Raw genomic sequence first — 24,136 nt, 5'->3', positions numbered from 1 at the left:
ACCCCACCCTCACATATCTGGATGTGACCTGTACTATGTCTCCTTCGAACCTTAGAGCAACTTGAATGAATCTCTAGGAAGTAGCTTTTGATTTTTACTACTCGCTATCGACTCTTACCACCCATGTCACAAGTTCCTGTGTTCACAATTGTCGCAAACAGTTCCAGGGCAAAAGATAACCTGTCTACACTGTCTTGCTAATAGCATAAATGATATTATCCAAAGATGGACCAGAGCATAAGACCCCGTAGGCCATCGCTTACACAACATCTGCAGCGCATACTGCACATTGATGGCATTGGAAAAGTAAGTCAGGTTAATACTCTGTTCTCTTACATTCTACTGTACTACCCCACACCCCAAAGGACGCTCCTGTTGATTCTTGAGAACAGAGGCATAGCAGTAGCTCACAGTCACCTCGTGCGGGTCTCACAGCTTCGCCCCAGCAACAACAATTCACACAACAAAGGGTACAAATACCACAGAGTTACATTCATGTCAATGAAAATTCATCTCATACTCACACCCGGAATCATACCTCCTATTCTTATACATCATTGGACTCGAGACTTACCCCTATGAATGGAGAAAATCCTGGAGGAATTCCAAAATCGTCAACTCGTGAGACTTCTTTCCGAGGCCCACAAGCATCTTGTACTCCTGAGGAAACGCCGGCAAATTTTGAGAATTGCGTTTCACCCACATGGTCCAGAAATTCTGCCGTTCGAAATGAGAGGCGGGCTACACTGCGACTAGAGGCAGAGAGGGTAGAGCTCGAGAAAAAGCTCATGAAGCTTGAGCAAGCTGAATCAACTAAGGATCTCGGGTCAATGAGACGGGAACCGCGCCGTCTCACCAAGAAGCAGCCATTCGGCAGCTCAAGTAGAGCGTCAAGTGTAAGTGCAGATGAATCTAGGGCTTCTAAGCGGATTTCTTCTATTTTTTCAAGCTCGAGACGCTCATCGAGATCGCGATCAAGCTCTTTAAATGAGGGCGATAGAGGCACCCCAAGACCTCAGTCGTTTGGATCCGAATGTGCCACACGTACACTATCCACGACCTTGCCTGAACGCCTCAGCACAGCAATCTCCAAGGAGCTAGCTGTCCAAAGCAACCCGCTACTTGCAAATCATACATCGCCCCTACGATCACAGAAGCTATCGCACTCAGAAGTACCCATGGCAGCTGGTCAAGGAACTGAGAGCAATAAACATTTCGATAGACGTGATGCAGGTACCTCTCATGTGCAGGGGCTCAAAAGGCTTAGGCAAGAGCCAATGCAACAAGTTGCCCCAATAACGATGTCCATATCAGATGTACAACAAGTTTCGGATTCTTCAGAATTAGATCGTTCATCATTTGCAGCAGCATTGAACCTCAGGAAAAGAGTCTCTGGCAAAGCACAATCACATGGGCGTCTCTCACAGTCTACACCCTCTCAAAGCACCACAGCACAAAAAGAGAACCGTCGTGAACTAGGTGCCACTGGTCCCTCAAGGAAAACATCGGCATCTGTCACCACCCTGAATACTAACCATCGCGGTATTCGAAAGCCTCTCATTGCCTTGCAGTTAGGCTCGTCGGGGAGCGTACCGGTTAGAACATCACGAGGCAAACCTCAGGGACATCACAAGCGTTTCAAATCGTCTCCACTTGCATGCTTTCCAACAACGAGTAACACCACTTTTCAGTCTCTCGACGCCGTTCCAACTGAACAAGCATCCGCAAGTCCTGAGGGCATGTGTCACACGGAGCCTTCTGCATTCTCCAAAGTAACTGCCTCTTGTAATACAAATCCACCACGCCCAATGGCTTCATTGCGACTGTCGAATGGAGATGGTAGTGAAGGCAGACACGTTCCAGTCAACCCTCTTGATCTCACGCACATAGCTAAGGAGAGTCTACGGACCAGTCTACCGAATAGTCCAGGGTTATCAGATCATAGCCCTAAGCCATATTCGAATCCAGCAATCCCCAATACTCAACCAAGAGGGCCTCTTGCTTTAAACCAGGGTTTGCAGCAGACACTTGAGTCTGTAAAACCACATGATTACGGTTCGCCAGGCAATGCACTGGAAACACACCCACACAACCACCCAGCGAGATCTGGGAGTCAAGATGGGGGTCTTGCAGCATCACAAACGCGTCTGGAAGGGGGAAACGCCTCCATGCACACGTTTAATACCAACTTTAGTGGTCGAGGGGAGCCCTCGTCACCTATAGGTGGTTCAACAAGTGCCTTGGGTTACAAAGTAGGACGTTCAACCGTTTCATTGTCGGCTAGCTTGTCCCAGGATCCAGAATCGGAGGATTACAATACCGCAGATGAAGCTGCATCGACTGCTTCAAAGTCGCAAAGCGATGAATCTATCCCCGTCAAACAATTGAATATTGCTTCTGTTCCTGCCGGTCTTAGCACCTTTGCTAATAAAGGCTCATCCTCCAGGCTTCATCATCCCCCCCCAGCTGTGCACCCTAACGCACCAGCCCTCTGGACAGAACAATCTGGAGGAAATCCAAGACAACTTCAGCGAGGCCAACGGGTCGCGAAGCTTTTCGTTATTTGCTGCCATTGCGAGTTCTGGCACGACATGCCGTCCGAGGTGTATACAAAACTGGCTTTCCCTGCCAATCCTTCTATTCCTACGAGACACAACCCTGCGTCTTTGGGAGGAATATCGAACTTAAACAATCAAGCTTTTTCTAAGGCGCAAGTAGGTGCTGTGTCAGGCTCATCCATACATTTATCGATTCCAGAATCTACTAGTCCCGGGAATACCTCTATATCAAAGACCGCAGCGCAACTTTCTAACTCTGTTGTGCCATGCTGCTGGTGTGAACATTACATGACCAGAGTGTGTTGTCAAGGATGGACCACAGTGGTTGATTTGCGCGAGAGACATCATTAAACTAATGTGAATTAGCATATTGCTCTCACAAGACATGCGAGCTAGACTGCGAATATGTTTTTTTTGGATCATCTGCCTTGATTTGTCTAACATAGCTTATTATTTTAGTTGTTGTGTAAGATGTTACGAGGCTCGAGAACTAAATATTTTATTTAGCGATCAATTTCTTCACTTTTTTCTCTTTATTTGTTTTCACTGTTTCTTTTTCTTTTTCTTTTTTCCCCTTTTCCCCCTTTCTTCCCTTGTTTTGCCCTTTCCTCCTCCCCAATTTCCTGGGAGATTACTAACAGTTCACTAAAAAAGGGGTAGTGAATTAGACTACTAGAAAACATTTACTCTTGTGTGTAGTAACTTGATTGATCCATGTTGAAGCATGGGAGAAGCCGGTGAGAATCACCACTGACGAGGTATTTTACTGGTAGGACGCTTGTGTATATGTGGAATTGGTGTAACCCTTCTATATTTGCAGACATAGTTATTAATGCATGAAGTGAAGAATCGTCGGTGGATTACGGAGTAGGTCGTCGCAATTCGGCGGTGGAGACCTCCCTAGTAGCTATGTACTTAGAACTAGTAGGACGTGTGGCTAAATGCGGCGGCATCCCCTTTAATAGTTAGTTAACAGGCATCGCAATTACAAAGAGCCAAGGTGTCTATAGTAACTCATCATCTCCCATTTCCCTCTCCAAAATAGCTCTTCCTATGGCTAATTTTAGTAGCCATGGTACGCAAAAGAGGCTTCTCAAATACTTCTTCAACCTCCTCTCTTCCAGAGGGAAATCAGGTATGTCCCCAACTTACCCGCACTCCATGTTCCTCCATTCTATCATCTGGCACGCGCCAGTCCCTCCGCTTTGTCAGTAGCTTTTGTCTGATGCCCGCTAGGAACTAGAGAGTATGTATGACTACCTAGCAAAGGTCATTCTGCTCGGTCCAAGTGGTGCTGGAAAGTAGGTTCCCTGGGAAGTGGATTTCTTTCGTAGCTTTCCACTGACATCCGGAAATGCAGGTCTTGTGTGCTCCACCGATTTGTGAAGAAAGAATGTACGGCTGCGACTTCTGATTAAACCTGTCTCATACTTTCATCTCCCCCGAGCTGGATAGCCGGCTCGCTAATACACCATGCACCTATAGGGAGAGTGCTATCGTCGCAAACGATCGGCGTCGAATTCTCCTCAAGAATCGTCAAGTTAGGAATCGGCCCTCGACGTACAAGGATAAAGCTACAACTTTGGGATACTGCAGGCACCGAAAGGTTCCGTTCCGTCTCTAGATCTTATTACCGGGGAGCGGCGGGGGCTATTCTTATCTACGATGTATCATCTCATACCTCATTTGCGTCCCTTCCTACTTTCCTCATGGATGCGCGTGCTCTTGCATCTCCCAACCTAACTGTGTTACTGGCCGGGAATAAGATGGATCTCACTTCCGACATCTCGCTCCATGGTGACACCACCGAAGACGCCACTCGGCCTCCCCCAACACCGTCCAGCACTTCCAGCAAACAGTCTGCCTTTGCATTCGGTTCTGTCCGCTCCACAAGTCATCTAGCGACTGGGACGCGCATGACCGCTACATGTGTTCCCCATGGCCGTGAAGTATACTTTGAAGAATCCTCCCGGTGGGCTGCGAAGTCAAACATCCCAGTTGCCGTTGAAGTTTCGGCCCTCACTGGAGAAGGTGTGGAGGAACTATTCAACCGGCTGGCCAGAATTATCCTAACCAAAATTGAACTTGGTGAAATCGATCCTGACGATCCCCAGAGCGGTATACAATATGGCGACGGCGGTCTTTATGGCCATGGGACAAGCGATGGTTCCAGCATACGGAGCCGGATGACTCTGGATAACGCAGTCCAATTGCACAATCGGAATCCTCCAAGTGTAAGTAAGTGGAAAAGCGGCATGAGAGAATGGGAGGATGTCTTCCGGTTGGGCGGATCATATAATAAGAACGGTGAAGGGTGCTGCTGATCTTTTGATCTTGCTCCTTTATTGTTGTCTTCCAGCTGCAGCTATTACCCTTGCTTTCACCCCTTACATCTTATTCTCTCTCTTTTGCGAGTTTGGTGTAGTTGTTTCAGCTTATCCATACCCTATAACAGGTAAGGTACGCTCGTATCTCTGTTTGATTGCACATTTACTTGCTGTAAATGCCGTCTTATTCTTTTTTATCTTTTCTTCTTCTTTTCCACCTTTCTTTCCCTACCCAGGTATGTCCGCCGGGCGCTATATCCCGCTCTATTCACATGGCACTCCGTGTAATAGGAACATTCCTTTCGATAATTGTATAGCACGATACCCCTGATGATTTTTTCTTGTTGGTATTAATTTATAATATTCCACACTAGTTTATCTGCAGAATTGCCAGACTTTCCAATGAGAATGCCAGCGTCTTAGCCATCTACTAATTTTTCCCTTGGATACTTACTATACGCAATAGAACGATAGAGATTTATATAAGCGACCGCAGAAACCAACTCTGTATGATTCTTTTGGACTTACATCAAGCAACATCCCTTCATCCCAAAGCCAAACTCATGAAGAGAATAATAACAAATAAAATTTAGTGTATCACAACTAATCACTTCCAGACAAGGCTTATACTTCAACTCCAGCAATGAGTGTCTTGATACCCTTTCCAGCTTTGACTTCTTGAAACGCTTGTTCCGCGTCTTCGAAACTGACAATTCCGGTGATTAGTTCCTTTACGCTAACCCTGCCTGAGGCTACTAGGTTAACCGCAAGCTTATAATCACCACTACCGTAACGAAAACTGCCCCTGACATTTAACTCTTTGGTGCAAGCTGCCATGATGGGAAAGGTGATTTCATTCCTTCCCATACCACCTTGCACGTAAGTGCCACCGGGACGAAGGACATGAATGCCTGTATGAACTGAAGGCTCAGCACCTGATGCATCAATAACGATATCCGCTCCACGGCCGAGATCATTTTCATTGACAATTCGCTTTGCATTTTCCGGCGCAGGGACCTTGCTGGGTTCGAAGATTGCTGTTGCGGCATATTTCTTCGCAAATTCCAGCCTTCCTTTTTGGATGTCCACAGCGATGACCTTCGGGGAGCCAAAAGCCCTAGCCACGGCACAACACAATAGACCCACTGGCCCGGCCCCGAAAACTACCACAGATTGTCCTGGCGCAACATTTGCTTGCTTTACAATATGCACAGCGACACTGAGAGGCTCCATCACTGCAGCTTCCTGAAGGTTGATGTTTTCAGGAAGCTTGTAGCAGAAGTCCTCAGGCAAAACATAGTACTTGGCTAGCGTACCGTCGTAAGGTGGCGTTGCGGCGAAGGCCATTTTTTCGCACAGGTTATATTTCCCTGCCTTGCAGGGCTCACACCGGCGACACGGTATACCGGGCTCCATAGCAACGCGATCCCCCACCTTTAATGTTGTGACAGCCGAACCAACCTTGCTGATCACACCGGAGGATTCGTGTCCTAGTACCATAGGGTCTTTGACGACAAACTGGCCAATTGAGCCATGATCCCAATAGTGAACCTGACATTTTCAATTCCAAGAAGTCAGCAATTCAACTTTATGGATTCCCCATTGGGCAAAGTCATAACATACGTCACTACCGCAAATACCGGTAAACCTGACATTCACGAGAACATCGTGAGCATCTCTCAACTCTGGAATTGGTCGGTCTTCAAATTTGACCTTATGAATTCCTTCGAGGACAAAGGACAAGTTCTGGAAGGAAGGGCAGTATTCAGCTTTCCTGTCAATATGAATCGATACTGAAAGGTTATGGCTTTACTACGCACCTGAGCGGTCCTAGGTTGCGCGCCCATGTTTAGCACTTGCTATTTGACTAAGTGATAGGGAATGATCTGTTATAGATATTCGGTTTTGGAAGAGAGGGGAAATGAGAGAAGAAAGGTGTTTAAAAGATGAAACGGAAAGGGGGGCAGGCCTAATGCTATCTTAAGCATAGAGAGGTAGTGACTGAGTGGACAGATGGGCTTGCAGAGTGGGCTGCGATGGTCATGTGGGTGATGGTTTATTTCAATAAGGACAGCCAACAAACTTGTCTGGATCAAAGTACTCTTTTCTATCATCTCTTAGGATAATAGGTAGTAGTTCTCATGGTTGTCCCCCACTCACCAGCTGCACTAGTGGGGCGATCCTTTATGTCATTGGTCAACATTCCCCAGCTTCTGCCTCTTGAAGCTGATGGAATTTAACCGCTGGTTCATTTCATTTTAACCGGCTTCGGTGGTCCCGCCAAGCGGGAAATTAAAGCAGACAGCTTAACCATTCATTGAGGAACCGCTGCACGAAACTCGCTGCACGAAACTGCCACCCGTACGGAGCACTCCGTAGGTATGTATACAGCACACCTACGTACCGTAGAGTCTAGACTGATACCGACAAGTGTACCTGTACATACCTAGATGTTACTTTACCATATGTAGGCAGCCTTCATCTCTTTCTCCGGCTCTGCTCTGCATTGCCAACACGGTTACCGTCCATGTAGCCATGGAATTACGAGGCTGTTATAGTAGAGAAAGACCCGTTTCGTCACGGAATTGATAGATGTATTGCATACGGAATGTCCCCATCTACTGGGTATCTACTCGATACCCTACCCAATGACTTGCTGTCCACACTAATAATAAAAAGACTGCGTAGCGGAAATGACAATAATGCCAAGACCACCTTGCCATAACAAGTAACCAAAACTAAACACTGTGCCGGAAGCTATCAAATATCTCGTTCAAGCTGTCCATGCATTTGTCGGGCTATGATTTGGCAGAAACCTGAAATCGCTTCGTTGGAATTTAGTCTGGGATAGACTGTTGTTGCAGTGCTAAGCTATCTAATTGACATGATTCGATCCAACGCCCTTCCCTTGAGGGGAACGTTCCGCGCTTTGCAGCCGGGAGTTAACTACCGCCTAAATGCTGCGCAACAGCAGAGGCATTACCGTGCCTCTGCACGAAATTATGAGGACGGACGACCACAGTCCTTCAAAAACCAGCTATATGAGAGTACGCAGCAACGGCTGAAGCGTGAGCGCGCCGAGCAAGAACGTTACGCACAATATCAGACTCAGTCGCAGGGAGGTCGCTATACAGCTCTAACATTCGGTATGTCCCTGCAGAAACCCTGTTCGAAATCTATAACAAACCCCTATCCAACATTCCGCTAATCCCACTATGCTAGCTTTGGTGTTTTTCTCTACTGGAGCCTATTTCCTAGGGACTTTAAAGCCGCCGAGTCTCCCGACGTCATCAACAACGAACATTCTCGAACTAGAGCCCCCGCGCCACAATATTTCTCAATCGAACCTCCAGGCCGCATGGGCGGACTTTGTTGATATATTAGGGAAAGATAACGTTTCTACAGATAATGGGGATTTAGAAATACATTCAGGGTCAGACTGGTCTTCCTATTCTCGGAAGGAAACCGAAAAGCCTTTCCTTATCCTCTACCCATCAACCACGGAAGAGGTTTCTCAGATAATGAGGGTTTGCCATCGGCGAGTTATCCCAGTGACGCCGTACTCAGGTGGCACTAGTCTAGAGGGACATTTCGCATCCACCCGCGGTGGTGTGTGTATCGATTTCCGCCGCATGGACCGCGTTTTGGCTGTTCACAAAGAAGACCTTGACGTAGTGGTGCAGCCTGCTCTTGGTTGGGAAGATTTAAATGAGCAGATTTCGCGGGATGGTCTATTTTTTCCACCTGATCCTGGCCCGGGTGCCATGATAGGTGGTATGGTAGGCACTGGATGCTCAGGGACGAATGCCTATAGGTACGGTACTATGCGGGAATGGGTCCTCTCCCTGACTGTAGTTCTTGCGGATGGCACTATAATCAAGACAAGGCAGCGTCCGCGGAAGTCCAGTGCTGGTTATGATCTTACCAGGCTCTTTATTGGGAGCGAAGGGACCCTTGGGCTTGTTACAGAAGCCACGCTGAAATTAACAGTCAAACCCAAGAGCCAGAGTGTCGCTGTTGCATGCTTTCCGACAGTTCAAGATGCTGCAAAATGCGCGGCACGTGTGGTGGAGGATGGTATCCCGGTCGCCGGTGTGGAAATTCTAGATGATGTGCAAATGAAATGTATAAATGACAGCGAAACAACTAGTCGGCGGTGGAAAGAATCACCCACATTGTTCTTCAAGTTTGCAGGAACACCCGTCGGTGTCAATGAGCAGGTGAGTACAGTACGAAAGATCGTTTCTTCCAATGCTGGCCAATCCTTTGAGTTTGCCCGCAACGATGATGAGATGCAAGAGCTATGGAGTGCCCGAAAACAAGCTCTCTGGAGCGTAATGTCTATGAGGCGAGGCCCAGAAGACCACGTTTGGACTACTGATGTGGCAGTGCCCATGAGTCAACTGCCCAACATCATCGAAGCAACGAAGCAAGACATGACCCAAAGTCGGCTCTTGGCAGGAATATGTGGTCACGTTGGGGACGGTAATTTTCACGGTAAGAAGACCCTGTCCTCGCTCACAGCTCCTGTACTCACTTGTCTCTCATAGCTATTATTCTGTTCAATGACAATGAGAGGAAAACTGTGGAAGCTGTAGTTCACCGAATGGTGAAGCGAGCAGTAGAGCTGGAAGGCACTGTCACAGGTGAACATGGCGTTGGCCTTATTAAACGTGATTATCTCGAACATGAACTGGGCGAGTCCACGGTGGATGCGATGCGGCGGGTAGGTTTGCAGAAATTTAAACATTACCCCCCAGAACATAGCCTCATTTTGCGATAAGTTCGGAATGCTAACTCTATAACAACCTTTGCAGCTGAAACTAGCGTTTGACCCTCTTTGTTTGCTTAATTGCGACAAAATTGTTCGAGTGGAGCAGGGGATGCCAGAAGGGGTTAAGTCATGGTGATTGCTTGTGCGTTGTTTAACATTACAAGATAGAGAAGCCGGGGATGGGCAGAAGCGGAGCCGACTGTGTAACAGCTCTGGTTTGTCGTCATCCTACTTGCAAAGAGGAAAGAGAGCGAATAAGGCCCCAGCAGGTCGTCCTCCAACGGTGGAATCTGATCAAAACAATAGTAGTTTGCAGATGATTCTGGACTGCTGTCATATTCAATATCCATAACTCTGTATCCTAACGCCGTCAATGTACGTGCTGTCGTTCCATGTAGTCATCATACTCCACTCCGGACATATACTCAGCGCCTCTAGCCCCACCATGGCCTTCTTCAGTGCCATTGTATCAGGGCACAGAATCCCTTGGAGTTAATTATCAATACCAGAATATGTAAAATGCATGGGAACATGCACCTGACCTAGGATCTACTCACTGGTAAGACTTGTCATCTTCATAGCTTTGCCTCTCCGCCTCCGCATACTGGAAAGGCCGAGGTTCTTCAAGTGATGCTTCGTCGTCATATGATTGCTGGTATCCATGTTGATCTTGCGCCTCTCGACCATCAAGCTTTCCGTGACTTTCGTATCTGTCCACCATGACTGCATCGTCTGGCGAGAGTGGCTCGGGGTCTTTCAACAATATAGACCCGACTCTACTTACAAGGCTGCTGGCTAGGCCCCTGAGTACGCCATCACCAGCAGCCTCGACCGCAGCTTCCTCCAGGCTACTAGAATCAGATCCGTTTGGATCAATGGAGTTGCCATGGCCGCCTTTGCGTAACGCAAGTGGCTTACCGCAGCCGTGACCGGTGTCGTGCACACCTTCCTTATGGTTTTTACCTTCAAATACGCCTTGGCGAGTGAGCTGTTCACGCAGGTACCCCTGCTCTTCCTCGGTCTTGCCATGCCACCATTCCTCGACTGTATGGAACATGATCTGGCGTACATCGGCTGCACCATCTTCTCCATATTCACGAAGGACAGGGTGGTGGAACACACCCACGATTATTCTGTCCAGGGTCCTTGTGATATCAATGTCTTCACTATCCCAGCACTCCATCAGCTGTGGCACAGTCCATTTGATAATTTGGGAAGCTACCCGGCCTGCTGGTTCGTTCAGAACATTTGAAAAATGATCCTTAGAGAGCATAGAATGGGTTGGGTTCGAGGATTCATCGTCTTCAAAAACAATGTGCTGTTGCTTTCTGCTACTTTGAATAACCTCGGAGGAGCCGGTTTGAAGCTCTACCTTTACATGCTTGATAATAGGGAGCACATAGGGTGCCAGAACAGAGAAAACGAAGACCGTTATATGATCTTGAATTTGCTCTACCAATTCCGGCAGAACAGGTAATTTCTCGATGGCAGTGTTGATCGACTTAATAATCTCATCATGCCACTCCAATACGGGGTAGATTTGCCGATGCACCCCTTCCAGGTAGCAGGTCCATGCTTCTGGCTCACGCGGCGATACATCTTGGCGATGTTGCTTGGCGTTCTCTGACTGTGTCCTGAATTCTTCCATTTTATTTGCCTGGGCTTCGCTGTCGTCTAGTAATCCGGCAGGTATCATGCTGAGAAGACCCTGTACGAAGCTTTCAGAAGGAGAACCACTCTGTGAATCAATAATGACACCTTCCAAGGATTGGACTTCAGATTGCGTGACCTTATCAGAAAGCTCACCCAGTACGGAGTGAAAAAAGTCCACCCCGCCGAAAGTGCCGGTAACTACAGGGTAGACGTCATTCTGCGCACCATGGAGCTCAAGTTTTGTATTACGGCCGACATGGGGGAAAATGTCTGATTCACCCATCTCAATAAGACTCAGCTCTGTATAATTGGAATGTGCTGCATAGTCCTCCAGGCAATGCAAGCCAGTCCCGAGAAGACGAAAAGCTTCATGCAAGTATTCATCGTTCTGCGATCTTGCATATTGGCGGCCTAGCTGAATCGAACGACGGAAGACACGCCGTACAAGGCCTGCAGATGTAGCAATGCCAATATCCTCTGTAGCTATGTAGTTTTTTAAGCCTGTCCGTGGTAACCAACAAAGGACTCAGTATGTCACGTTTTGTATAGTATAATAATATGGAAAGTGGTCCAACATACCTGTCATAGGATCAACTGATAGCTCACGCTCCTCGTCAACTGGACCCCTGAGTCGATGATCATAATCCCGAGCATCCTCCCCTTCAGCATAACCAAGAGGATTGTCTATATGCTCTGTAGGCTCATAGCATCCTAGACGTTCCGTAGTCACCTCAAACTCCTTAGTCCCATAGCTAGAGCACAAAGTCAGTTCCTGGCACTGGCACAGTAGGATAATTCAGCAGCTTACCCAAAACTCAAAAAGCCGAGCACCCAGATCAGGATACGGATGGCTTCGGCGCTTACATACTTCAGAGTACCGACATCAACAGCCTGGCTGTAGTCGCGGAGCCAGTTCCCGAAATAGACACGCTGCACATCGAGTTTGTTGAATTTACGGCCGCCGGCCACGCGAGCCAGAAACAAGGTCAACAACACATCTTCGATGTCCCCATGACGCCAATTCTGGCCCTCAATGCGGGATATTGATGCAATATTACCCGCCCCAAAAGCGTGGGCTTGGCCTGAGAATGCCAGAAGCGACAGAAGAAGACATAGGTATTGGACAGTATCAGACATGATACTTCCAGTCTAACGTTGAACGAAGATACTGGCGGTCTAGGGAGAAGAGAAGGCGAATCGCAGGGATCCAGCTGAGTCGTGAAAATTAAGAGGTAGGGTAACGTAGAAGAAGGACCCTGGACCCAGCTCCCTTGGGACGCCTTGTATTGTGAAAGAGCAAGCTAGCCCACAGAAATGCAGGTGCCCCGCCATACAGTCTCCAATTGTCATTGCCAACTTGCCAAGGGTAATTAAATAATCGCACTGTATCAATGATAGTATGGGTGGGGATAATTCGCCTTATACTGATGAGACGGACCATCTTGGCAGCAGATATGACTGGCCACCGATTATCTTTAGGTCTCTTCTCCATCCATGGCATATTCTGGCAGTTCTGGCTGTGCTGTCCTTGAATATGAGGGATTCGAATGAGTTGAGGGGTAAAGAGAGAAATTCTAACCCATTTATTGTTTTGAATGGCGCCGATTCGAACCCATCAAAGTATGACGTGTAGTTAACAAATCATAGACCTCAATAGAAACAATGATATTGTAGCCGCCACAAAGGCTTTGCTGATATATGAACAAGTGCTAGGCAGTAATCTCAATAAACGATAAGATATATACATGTATAGATATATAGCATTTCTAACAGATAACTGAGAGAGAGAAAATCACTACTAACAATACCTGACTGGAGTTAGAAAAGGCAGGAAGGAAAAGAGCAGTAAGTTGCAGTGATAATGCTGAAAAGTAATAATACTGATATGAATCATAAACCTAGGTTTGACCAACACCAGTAGAGGACGTTTATGCTCAATTAGTCCAAGTTAAAAAGTCAACCACAAGTAGATTCTAGAGCAATCGGCTGCGCTATACGCAGCCTCCCGTACTTGGTCAGGGGCTAATCAACTAAAGCTAACTGATTAAACAAGCCTTCAATAGAGACCTAGACCAGTGGCAGAATGTTATCGCAGTACATGATGTTACTGGGGGTTTATGAGAGCTTAATAAATGCCAGTTAATAAATAAATTAGAATTGATAGAGTAAGAAACAGGAAAGACCTGTAAATGATAAACTATCAACCAATAAGAAAAAGAAAAAGAAAAAGCATGAGGTATAAAAAGATGCAAGAAACACACTGCTAGGTAGTACATAGCATGTATCATCCATCAACCAATGTGCCTTATGCTCCTGGTACTTATCCTATATTATGGAGAAGAATCAGTAGTAGACTAGAGCTGGGCCTCCCTACTACTAGGTATTTTAGGTGAAAGTCAACTACAGACATGTGCAGAGATCAAATCAGGAGCAATATATTCTCTAGTCTCTGATAACACACTATTGACAATAATTACAGTGTATATTTAAGAAGGAGAAATAATAATAAAGGCTCATTTAAATGTGGATGGTATTCCAGCTTATTAAATAAATGAGCCAGAGTAACTACTAGGTATACTCTTCTTGTCCGCCACTTTCAAAACGGCTCTCCGCATCCGTCGCACCAGCCCTTTCCCCTCCCAACCCGTTACCCAACCACTTCCCATGGCTCTCCGCCCGCAACACACCCCAAATTTCATAAATTACCATCATTTTCCACGTTCTCCTATTGAACCTTGTACCAGTGTCTCGACTACTTATACTACTATCCTTGACCGCCCGGTGGCCTTCTCACTCTCAGTTGCCTTGGGATGGAGTAATCAAAAATGCCTACCTCTAGAAACCACAGTCATTGCTATTCATATACATGACTGCAGTCTCAATCTCAACTAGACGTTTTCCATTGTGGTCTATCTTCTACCCCTAGGTACTGACTGGTTATTTTGTGATACTCGGCCAAGCTACATCTTTCAACAGACTTATTATTTCCATGCATGGTGTGATCTCCTGGAAGGTCATTAATATACAGACACGGCAGTGTGCGACCTTCCTCACCAGTTCCTTCTACTTCATTACTGCGCCGATGCTACGGCAACAATGCGCCCCGTAGCGCAACATTAATGGTCTCCTTTCCAGTAGTCTGAAGAGAATAGGAGAGAAACCGGGCAGCATCATACTTATCAGTCCGATGGCACACTTTGAAGAACACATCGTCCGAGATTCATTGCCACCAAAAACCCACCAAATTAACATCAGGAGCTTTGAGCCGTCCCATAAATACAAGTGCGATGTCCATTCTGCTCCTCTGAAAACTTCTGGCTCCGGATTCCCCTTCAAATCGTTTCGCAATGATACCCCAGTGCTGGCTCATTCGATTTCTCAAATCATTCATCCTCGCGGTTCTTTCTCACCATTCAAAGCTTTAACGCACTCAGCCCTACCGAAAATAAAGCAGCAATCTCGCATTCTCCCTGGCAAGGCTTCGCAGGATCCTCCGCTCCTTACGCAACCACGGGGAGTAGAGTTTCATCGCTTGGCAGATGTGCCTACTTTGACCACATTTCACGACGACATCGATAATTTGTCACATAGAGAAGAGGGTCTTACCAAATCCAAGCCGTACATTATGCCTTTACTAAAAAAGGCATCACGAAAAGATTCACCAACCACATCACTGGATCTGTCACACTCATCCTTAGAGCATGGCGGTTTAGGAATCATCGCAACTTGCGAGAAAGGGCGCCAGAGTAACTCAGTCGCTGATTTAGCCAATCGAAAGAACATCCCTGGTCTTCACCACCGATCAACTAGCGGGACTTCCCAATTTTCTTCTGCGAGTAGTTCCAGTATGAACAAGCCAGGTTCGCAGAATATTCACCTGATGCGTCAAGCAACTCGCTCTTACACCCCACCATTAAGTCAATCACATCAGGCCTCGGTATTCGAGAGCGATGCCTCTGGCAATAGAGACTCAGTTGAGGGTGAGCTCTTAGGCTGGTCAGGCTCCGACACGTTCTATCCGTCTGTACGTGCATCCTCGGGGCAGATACCACGGTTATCAATACAGACGCATGATAACTCATTCACAAGGCTTCCTGGGATCTCCCAGACCAATGTAGCCGGTCGTTCGTCTTTCGGTTATTCAAGGGATAATGGCAGTACTTTAGATACAGCTTCACCAATCTCCAGGTCATCCCTGGACTTCGTGTTTCGATCCAGGACAAAAACTAGTACCGATCCCATCTCTCGAGCAGCCACGGTACAAGCTGCGCGTCAGGCATTTGAAGAGAAAGAAGCAGCGAAAAAACGAAGGTTTGAGGAGCAACAGATGAAAGCAGAGGAAAAGCAAATAAGACGCAGAGAGAAGCACCATTGGCGAGCTTCTCTGAGAGATGAGGAAACACCGAGTCCAGTTTGGGAAAAGGAGCCACAGGACGCACCAAATCTGCCCTGTGGCTCCGCCCCTATCTCATCCAGACCACAACCCGATTCAAACTCGGGGTCCTGGAAATCTCAACCCAAGAACACATGGATGCTTTTCCTAACCTGGCTACGAACCAGGATTTTCAAGTTACGAAGAAAAATAGGGAATTTAAATTGACGATGTACTGTTATTGTGTTATCTAGATCGCGCTACATATTAGGGAATAGATCATCCCGGTACCTATCATTTATTGAATGTCAAATGAGAGTCCTACTATATTTTATACCAGAGGAGTAGCTCAGTTAGTGCCGAGCGCGGCAGGCTTTGTGAGGATGCAGAAAATAAATTGTTAGCATATGCTGAATCAAACCTCCATTGACATCTGTTATCGCTGGTGTTTTAAACATCACGTGATCTATAATACACTGATGTATTGTACTATTTGCACCGCCGACCTTACCTCAGCAAAACAGACTACGGTATTCCAGACAGCTCAACATACATAGATAATCGGTTTGAAAACTACGGTGTACAAGAGCGACAAAAGACGCCTTTAGTCTCCCGTACCGCACTTCATCTGACCATTCCATCTTGTAGGTACAAGGCTGTCGGGTTCACACACCCAACGGGCGCACCTCCAAACTGGAGGGAGCGCCTCCACGAACATCTCTCATCATGGTATATGATTGGGATGGAAAGCGGGACATCTGCTATCAGATGTATATCAAAGACAAAAAAGCTTTGGAGGAAATTATGGAGTATATGAAGAATGTATATCAATTCGCACCCAGGTGAGAAAGCATCATTTCCACATAAGTACTAAGATCCATCACAGCATCCACGGTTAGATTAACCAGCTACGGAATTAGTAAACGTGCATTTCAAACGCAATTCAAGCATGGGGCTTCCCTTCAAAACAAAATCCAGCACACAAGAACCTAGAACTCGTTGCACGCGTCAAGCAGCTTTGGGAGCGGAATACTAGCCAGCGAGACATGCTTCGAATACTGAATGAAGAAGGTTTCGAAATCAAAGAGAGAGAGCTCATGCGGGTACGTGCTAAAAATCGTTGGTTGCTCCGCGTTCCCAATGGAATGAAATCACAGTCAACTATGCAAGCATCCGCACAACTATCAGAAGATGAAGGCTTGCTTGCATTGCAGCAAGAAGTTTACAAGAATGAGAGCTCATTCAATGACACTGAGCCTCTCCTTACTGACACAGCAAGCCCACGTCCCCCGTCGCCTGGCTTGTCACCAGAAGTTCTAGCCAAACGCAAGGAACGACTAGAACGATTGAAAGCAGAAAGTGCAGAACGCTGGGCTACCAGAAAGCGCCGGCGCCGTACTCGAGGATGGGCAGGGCTGCCAGCCGATCCCCCGGGACCCCCGCGCTTTCCCTCTGAAACGACTATTGATGAGAGTAAAAAGCACTTGAACCTGGATAACGTCATGTATCGTCAAATCAGGGATCAGTTCCAGAAAATTTGCGAGGATGCTGGCTTCATCAAGAAAACAGTTGCTGGGCCCGAAAAATGGCAAGAAGCCAAAAACAAACTGATCCAAGAATCACAACACCTTCAACATATATTTTGGGAGGATCCTAATCAACTTGATGCAAAGGCCCTTGCTCTTGATGTTGTCTGCACAGATGTCACGAAGAGGATGCGCACCTTGGAGAGGCGAATGACCATTGCGGAAGCTAAAAACGCTCTTGGGGTTAATCCAGAGGAAAGCCGCCAAATACGGAATGCATTTTACAATACACTGAAAGCGGATCATTTCACAAGCAAACTAGAGGCTGGTGATGAGCACTGGACGAAATTGAAGGAGCAGTGGATTCAAAATTCTGAGCTGCTTCAACATATTTTGGCTCCAGGGCCAACGGATACAGAACACACTACCAAATTAAAAGCTTTAGAGGTTCTTTGTCGTGATGTCATGAAGCGACTTCGTGATGATCAAACTAAGAGGGACCCAGCCCGTAAACACTCTAGTCCTCAGGAACATACTCACTGTCCTGATTTGGGAAGCTCTCATATTGGCAATGCCTTTAGTGGCAGTATAACTAACGGAATCAGTACACTTGCTTCACAGGCTCTTGCAAGTGCTCCAGTGGCTTCTAGCGATCTAGGTGACTTGCAGATAGACCCCTCACTCCTGCAGGCAGCTAATGATCCCTCGTTTGCCACAGTCGACCATCAGGACTCGGGTCATACCTTTGGATACGTGGACCCCTTATTAGAGCCTTCTACTATGCAAATTCTTGTGTATCTTCGCATTCACGCTCAAAGTTCATTGCATGGGGATTCCAAACCCTGGATTGAAAAACTGACAACGCGATCTGTTGCTGAACTACGCCAACTAGTCAACACCAGATATCCAGACACCTTTATTACAAAGATTGAGGGCACGGACAAGGATGAGAATGGGCATGAGATATCTTTCGTTATAGACGAGGACCACGAATTTGACGCTTACTTGACTCACATGCAAGGGAGAAAAGCTTCGTTTCTTTTTAGCTTGGAACAAGTCTAAACAGCCTTTGTGTCATATCTTGAGGACTTGTAGTATATGTTTTGCGTGTTTAACTTGGTCTTCAGGAAAACTAGGGTGGAATTTCTGCAGTTTTTTTAAGTCAATCACCAGTCAACGGCGGCAGCCGCTTCAATGGGGTGTATTATAAATAGGAATAAGGATGATGTATTACAAAATAATCTACCTATTGGCAGTATCAACAGTGCTAAGACAGGGAAGATGGAAACTTGGCAATTCATTGATTTCGTTGCAATCTAGTGTAGTACTCATGCGTTATTGTTGAAGGGTAGAAATAAGCCCTAATGATATCTCGACTGCCCTGTTTACAGATACAAATAATCCCTTCGGAGCCTGGAGAGCTCTACACGTATCCTGACGGGCTACACGCTTGTAAAGCAGCATGTAGTCACTGCATGTTCAGGAGAAAAGAAAGAAAGGAGGAAAGAAAAGCGAAAGACAATTGAGATAAGTTATATTCTTGTCTAGTCCTCCAGCAATATTACAGGATAGATCTGCTACTTTTCTTGTTTCCAAGTATAACTAAAGGTATCATCTTTATTTCTAAGGGACACACTCAGCCTTAAAAACTGTGACCCCATATATGGAAGGGCCGATTCAATGTCCAAGGTCTAACATATCGTTATTGGCCCTGGCCAGTCATGAATGCGATATTTACGTACAAGTAGGCCATCTATCAGCAAAGTAGACTTATATTCATAACAACCCTTGGTTCTTAATCTTAGGAATTTAAGAAGATCGCAGGTCCAAAGGACTTCCCACATAATCATGGCCGTGGTCCTAGTTAGCCTTATATATAGCGCAGCTACAAGTGATATGGAGACTCCGTAGAACTTCTCTGCAAGATACCATAACTGTACAACATCGGGAGTTATGGGGCGCAAGTAGCACCTGGAAGGCCAGTAGAGAACCTCTCCCCTCCCTTTGACAGGGTATAAAGTAGTTATGGTAGCAAGGCCTCTGGCGATGGAGATGCATGCAAGAGCCAGGTAGATCCTAATCAATATTGCAATGTATTTTCAATGAAAGGTGCTTCCTAACACCTTAATGACTAACCAGTGAGAGCTTGTACAACATCTTGGAATAAGACGGTAGCAGAAGGTAAAACAAATGGAGAATCATTAAAGATCCCAGCCAGTTCCTTGTTTTGTGGAGGTGATGCTTCCAAGCCATCCATAGGGGTTTGTGAAGGGTGCTGGTATTTAGTACCATACACACTGTTTCCAAGTAATCCTGCTAGTCCAGAATTGACCTTATCCGCCCAGTCTTGGGACGGGAGGGCTTGAGACGTCTTTTTGCTGTAACCAAGTCTTTGTACATTTGCTGCTACATCCAGCACAATGTAGTCACCTGATCGTGAATCAGGAAGCAAGGCATGGGCGCCTCTCCCTAGAGGTAGCTGGCCAAGCAACGATAATGACTGTACATCATACACCTGCACAAAGTGCTTGCGCCCTTTTTTGGGTGCAGTAGGACTCTGTGGATGCTGTACAGTGACAGCGAAGGTCTGTGTATTGGGATCCACTGCCAAAAGCCGGTACGCCTTCTCACTAGAGGAGTAATCGACGTCTAAGTTGCGAGGTGTCCTCACTATATCATCAACTGTATCCCAAACAGATACAGACTGTGTTGAAGCGATAACAAGGTGACACCCTAGGAACCTTGCTACACAGGGATCCCCTGGATACAGTCCAGCTCTACTGTAACGGACAGTACAGCTTTGAACATCAACAAGCACGGCAATCCCGGGACTCCCAGGATGCACTGACTGTAAGCATACAGCAAGCACGGAACCATCCTGAGAAAATGCTATGGAAGCCATGCTCACACTGTCAAGATTTTCGCCGTTGACGTATCCTTTCAAATCGACGGTATTCCGACATTTCCAAGTCTCGAGCTGCTCTTCACCATGCTCCATCTTCAATCCACTGCGCTGTCTACTGCTTGGGCACCACAAGCGTAAAACCGCGTTGCTTCCGATTGTTGCAAATTCATGGCTAGCTGGTCGAGATGCAAGATCTAAGACCGGAGCCGGGCTCTTTCCTGAAGAATGGGGCCCATCAACACGCGTGACAAGTTCCCACAAGCCAGCCGACTTGCTCCATCTCCAGAACTTCAGGAATATCTCTTGATAGTCTGCGGTAATGCTGCGCATACCAGTCCCATTGTAATCAAGAGCCTCAATATCATGGGGTTTGGGGCTCCATTTATCAACTGTAGACATCCACTTCCCATCATGAGAAACACCTAGGTGAGTGACGTTCGGTGCAGCAATCTGTGAACCTTCCGGGCTGATTTTCAAAGTTGTCGCGTTAGTGCGCGCGAGAGCTTGGCGAGATATATGGTTATTGGAATGGATATCGTAGGTCTGGAGGACACAGGAATTTGCCAGATGGTGACCTTCATGGGGGGCTTGACGTGAGGCCGGCACAGTTATCAAGAGCCGATCATAATGCTGTGGGTGTAGTATCGCTACAGCTGGTGAGGGTTGTGGATATACCCCTACCCTAGGCTTGTTTATCTGTGAGTACGACTGCAGGCCGGTTATGGTAGCGAAAGGTTGCAGCTCTCTCGCCGATAAAACTATGATAGAATTATCAGCTAGCTTGATGGCGTATGAGTTGCCAGTTGAGGAGACTGCAATGTTGCAGATTGGAGAAGAAAGGTGTGGAAGAAACTGCTTCCGGCCTGTATCCAACTGCCATAACACCATAACAGATTCGTGACCTCCGGATATAATATAATTACCTGGTTGGATATTTAGCCACTTTTCACGATCATACTGCAAGGAACGTACCATCAATTGACCAACGAACTACATTAACAAGATCCCTGTGCCAATGCAGCCGTCTAGGAGTCACAGTTTTCTCGCCTCTGTGGTGCTCTTCTCTACCAACAAAGTTTAGAATGTCGTGATATACCAAAATAGACCCATCTGAGCTGCCTAAGGCCAAGTCAATGCCAATCGGACCTTTCTTGTTGTTCGAACTTTGTCCTTCAACCCGAGATGATGTCGTAGAATGCCGAATATCAACACAACTGATGTTGACAGGCAAAGCCACCTCTCTCCAAGTATATTGCATTAGCTCAGGAGCATTTTGGCCAAGACCTTGAGTTCCGATGAGAACGCGCTGACCGCTGTATGCAATGACAGCTTGGCCATTAGATATGCATTTTATGTGGTCAAGCCGAGAGCTTGTTTCGAGGATGACAGTTTCGTGGAGATTCTTCTCACTTAAGTGAGCGACAACGACCTCCCTTTTCCCAGCTTTGTGATCTCGCAGAATCAATAATGCACAATCTACCTCACGTTCATTAACATTGAAGGACGGGCTAACGGAAATTATTTTACGGCCCATGGTCCAATGTGAGACTTGTTTGCCAGATAGCCAATCCCACTTGCTAACAGAACCAGCCGAGGTAATTATGTAAAGATGCTCCTGATTCGCTGAGGAAAGACTATATCCGATGATGCTCTGATTTGGCTTCAACTGCAGTGTGCGAAAGAGACGAGAGGTTGCGACAGAATAAACATGAACAGCTGCCTCGAGCCCGACAAAAAGATACCTATAGGTTGGCTTAGAAAAATGTGATGGTCATTTGAAGGACAGAACATACTCCTCATCGCAGGTAAGAATTGGGTCTATGTTGGTATACTGTCCCGCGACTGGTGCAGATAAAGACCAAGGTTTAGGAGTTGCAATCTTGTCTTGGTCGATGTTATGCAGTGAAGAACTATTTGCGACATGTTCTATCTGATGGGGGTCATTCATTTCTTTCGAAACATTGGAAATCGTTGGCCCCAAGCTTTGCTTGATCTCATCCTTGTCTCGGGAAGTGCGACGTCGCTTGACTCGCTCTCCCTCTGTGCAAATCAATTTATTTTGCGCTGCATCGCTGGCTCGGGATCTCTTGGCGAGACGCATCAAAGAGTTAGAACCTGACATCGTTGATTAACAGAAACGTCTGTGATGCTGGATAGACGGATGATAGCAAGTCTAGAAAAAGAGAGCCATGATCTCGTGTTAGTTATTCAATAGTATGTACGACTGAAAGTGCTTCTGGACAACACGAGACTTTTTTTTTTTTAGGTATCCTGCATCATGGACCGGCCGCTAATTGGCTAGCCTCTTTTGGATTAGATTAAATTCCTTAAGGAGTAATAAGTGGGTACTTACATATTGGAATCTTTTCATCCATTGAAGTCTCAGCACTGGTTGGGTGTTCCAATATCTTGAATACTTCCGTCTGTCCTTCAAGTCAATCATTCCGTATTAATAGGGCACAACAGAAATTGCGCGCAATACCCACACTCAACCATAGCGTACGGCAGCTATTCTCTCGGCGTATTCTCTATCCCCAGCAGTCAATCTAGTCGCTCCTTATAACGCGAAATATAACCAGAGATGATCATTCCTGTCCGGTGTTTTTCATGTGGCAAGGTAAGCACCATACCCTTTGTTCACTTCTTACCGCGGCTTATATAGAGGTCGATTAGGTTGTTGGGGATCTTTGGGAACGTTATCTACATTTACTCGATGAGGGTGTTGCAGATGGGTATGCGATAGACTTACCCTCAATATTTGTGGTATTTGCGCGGTTTCTAATCAGTGATTTTAAGTGATGCTATGGATCAACTTGGTTGCAAGCGGTATTGCTGCCGTAGGATGATCATGACCCATGTTGATTTGATTGAGAAACTTCTTCGGTAAGTGCCGCTCTAACATTGAACCTAACTGTTCACTGAACTGTGTCACCTTGTAGGTATAACCCAACAGAAAGAGATCGTGCAAAATCTCAAATGTAATTTCATTGAACCTTCATTGGAACTGATCTTTCACGGCAAATCACTTTCCGAGGTGGTGATGACGGATGCTCAGCTTCGCAAATTTATTGGCTCGTGTGAAAAAACAGCCAACACTGGATGTCCGTTGTCTCGGGCTTTATGGGGTATTCAGGCGCATCAATTGCTGCTGTAATTCTCAGGTATATCAAGCTTGCAGGATGCTATTGATATTTCTTCGAAGTGGCCGTCCGTTTTCGGTATCGACAACTTTGGGGATATCGATTAACTCTCCTATTTGCCGGGCCACGTTGTTTTGAATGTAGTATCGCTCTTTTACCTTTGGGGGGGGGCATGGAGGTTTGGGCGAAGATCTGCTTCTACCTTACGAGTCTTGGCATGTCTCGAACGTTCATTTCCCTCTTTTATTGCTCCTCTCTTTTGCTTGTTCTTCTGGGTGGGTGAACCGCTAAAATGCGAAATTAAAGAAGGGCTAGGATTACATTACATATTTTAATACATCTGTAACTACGTTATTAGTATACAGAATGTAACGGCGGTATACTTACTATATAGGTGCCATCCAGGGTATTCTGAATCGTAGATTCAGAATTATCTGGCCTTTTGGCCTAGTTGGGAGTGTGTTTGCCTAGGTCACACGCCCTCACGCAGAATCGGTGATTCTTAATATCTTAGTATTTATAAGAAACTCTATTCCCTCGCTGCGCTCGGCAGCTTACCTCGGTCAGTTCAGGCCCTCTGGTTTTATACAGCGGCTGCTTATATAAAGAGGTTATGTCTATAAGTGCACCTACTTGCAGCTCTTCTCCTAGAGAGCTTGAGTTTATATAGTTATATATTGGCTAGGGGATTCCGCCTGGTAGCCAATTGGCCCGGAAAGTGGGTTCTTCCAGCCGCTAATGTAGCTGTATTCCGTATGGATTAAATGTATTGATTGATTAGTATGATGATGTTGGACTTAGTAAAATCGGGAAGCGGGAGACAGAACTAACTAAAACCTTAAAGCGATTACAAAGGCGGTCAAAGCCTACTAACAGAATAT

At 46.4% G+C, this 24,136-nt stretch overlaps 6 protein-coding genes across 6 annotated transcripts; 3 read left to right on the top strand and 3 right to left on the bottom strand.

Annotated features, from left to right (window-relative positions):
* Positions 1 to 225: 225 nt before the first annotated feature.
* On the top strand, positions 226 to 4,882 carry ANOM_001790 (uncharacterized protein; the record flags this gene model as incomplete). Its single annotated transcript, XM_015547047.1, has 5 exons — positions 226 to 306; positions 393 to 2,714; positions 3,795 to 3,859; positions 3,919 to 3,953; positions 4,044 to 4,882. 5 exons carry the CDS (start codon positions 226 to 228, stop codon positions 4,880 to 4,882), a joined length of 3,342 nt encoding a protein of 1,113 aa, XP_015411207.1.
* A 627-nt stretch (positions 4,883 to 5,509) lies between these two features.
* ANOM_001789 (NAD(P)-dependent alcohol dehydrogenase) lies at positions 5,510 to 6,732 on the bottom strand (the record flags this gene model as incomplete). The annotated part of the gene is made up of 3 exons (XM_015547046.1): positions 5,510 to 6,436; positions 6,509 to 6,631; positions 6,706 to 6,732. 3 exons carry the CDS (start codon positions 6,730 to 6,732, stop codon positions 5,510 to 5,512), a joined length of 1,077 nt encoding a protein of 358 aa, XP_015411181.1.
* Positions 6,733 to 7,769: 1,037 nt separating this feature from the next.
* Positions 7,770 to 9,795, top strand: ANOM_001788 (FAD-binding oxidoreductase; the record flags this gene model as incomplete). The annotated part of the gene is made up of 4 exons (XM_015547045.1): positions 7,770 to 8,031; positions 8,108 to 9,382; positions 9,436 to 9,611; positions 9,703 to 9,795. The coding sequence occupies 4 exons, from the start codon at positions 7,770 to 7,772 to the stop codon at positions 9,793 to 9,795; spliced, it is 1,806 nt and encodes a 601-aa protein (XP_015411182.1).
* A 417-nt stretch (positions 9,796 to 10,212) lies between these two features.
* Positions 10,213 to 12,449, bottom strand: ANOM_001787 (Het-C domain-containing protein; the record flags this gene model as incomplete). The annotated part of the gene is made up of 3 exons (XM_015547044.1): positions 10,213 to 11,795; positions 11,892 to 12,064; positions 12,121 to 12,449. The coding sequence occupies 3 exons, from the start codon at positions 12,447 to 12,449 to the stop codon at positions 10,213 to 10,215; spliced, it is 2,085 nt and encodes a 694-aa protein (XP_015411178.1).
* A 2,063-nt stretch (positions 12,450 to 14,512) lies between these two features.
* Positions 14,513 to 18,272, top strand: ANOM_001786 (Clr5 domain-containing protein; the record flags this gene model as incomplete). The annotated part of the gene is made up of 4 exons (XM_015547043.1): positions 14,513 to 15,336; positions 16,333 to 16,526; positions 16,721 to 16,787; positions 16,842 to 18,272. Coding segments are annotated over 4 exons (2,493 nt in total), but the record flags the coding sequence as incomplete, so codon positions are not given.
* A 1,069-nt stretch (positions 18,273 to 19,341) lies between these two features.
* Positions 19,342 to 22,237, bottom strand: ANOM_001785 (WD repeat protein; the record flags this gene model as incomplete). Its single annotated transcript, XM_015547042.1, has 3 exons — positions 19,342 to 21,038; positions 21,088 to 21,857; positions 21,909 to 22,237. The coding sequence occupies 3 exons, from the start codon at positions 22,235 to 22,237 to the stop codon at positions 19,342 to 19,344; spliced, it is 2,796 nt and encodes a 931-aa protein (XP_015411180.1).
* Between the last annotated feature and the right edge of the window lie 1,899 nt (positions 22,238 to 24,136).

The sequence above is a fragment of the Aspergillus nomiae genome (genome assembly GCF_001204775.2).
Source record: "Aspergillus nomiae NRRL 13137 chromosome Unknown contig00016, whole genome shotgun sequence".
In the NCBI taxonomy this organism is placed as follows: Eukaryota; Fungi; Ascomycota; class Eurotiomycetes; order Eurotiales; family Aspergillaceae; genus Aspergillus; species Aspergillus nomiae.
This window is presented reverse-complemented; position numbering and strand designations above follow the sequence as displayed.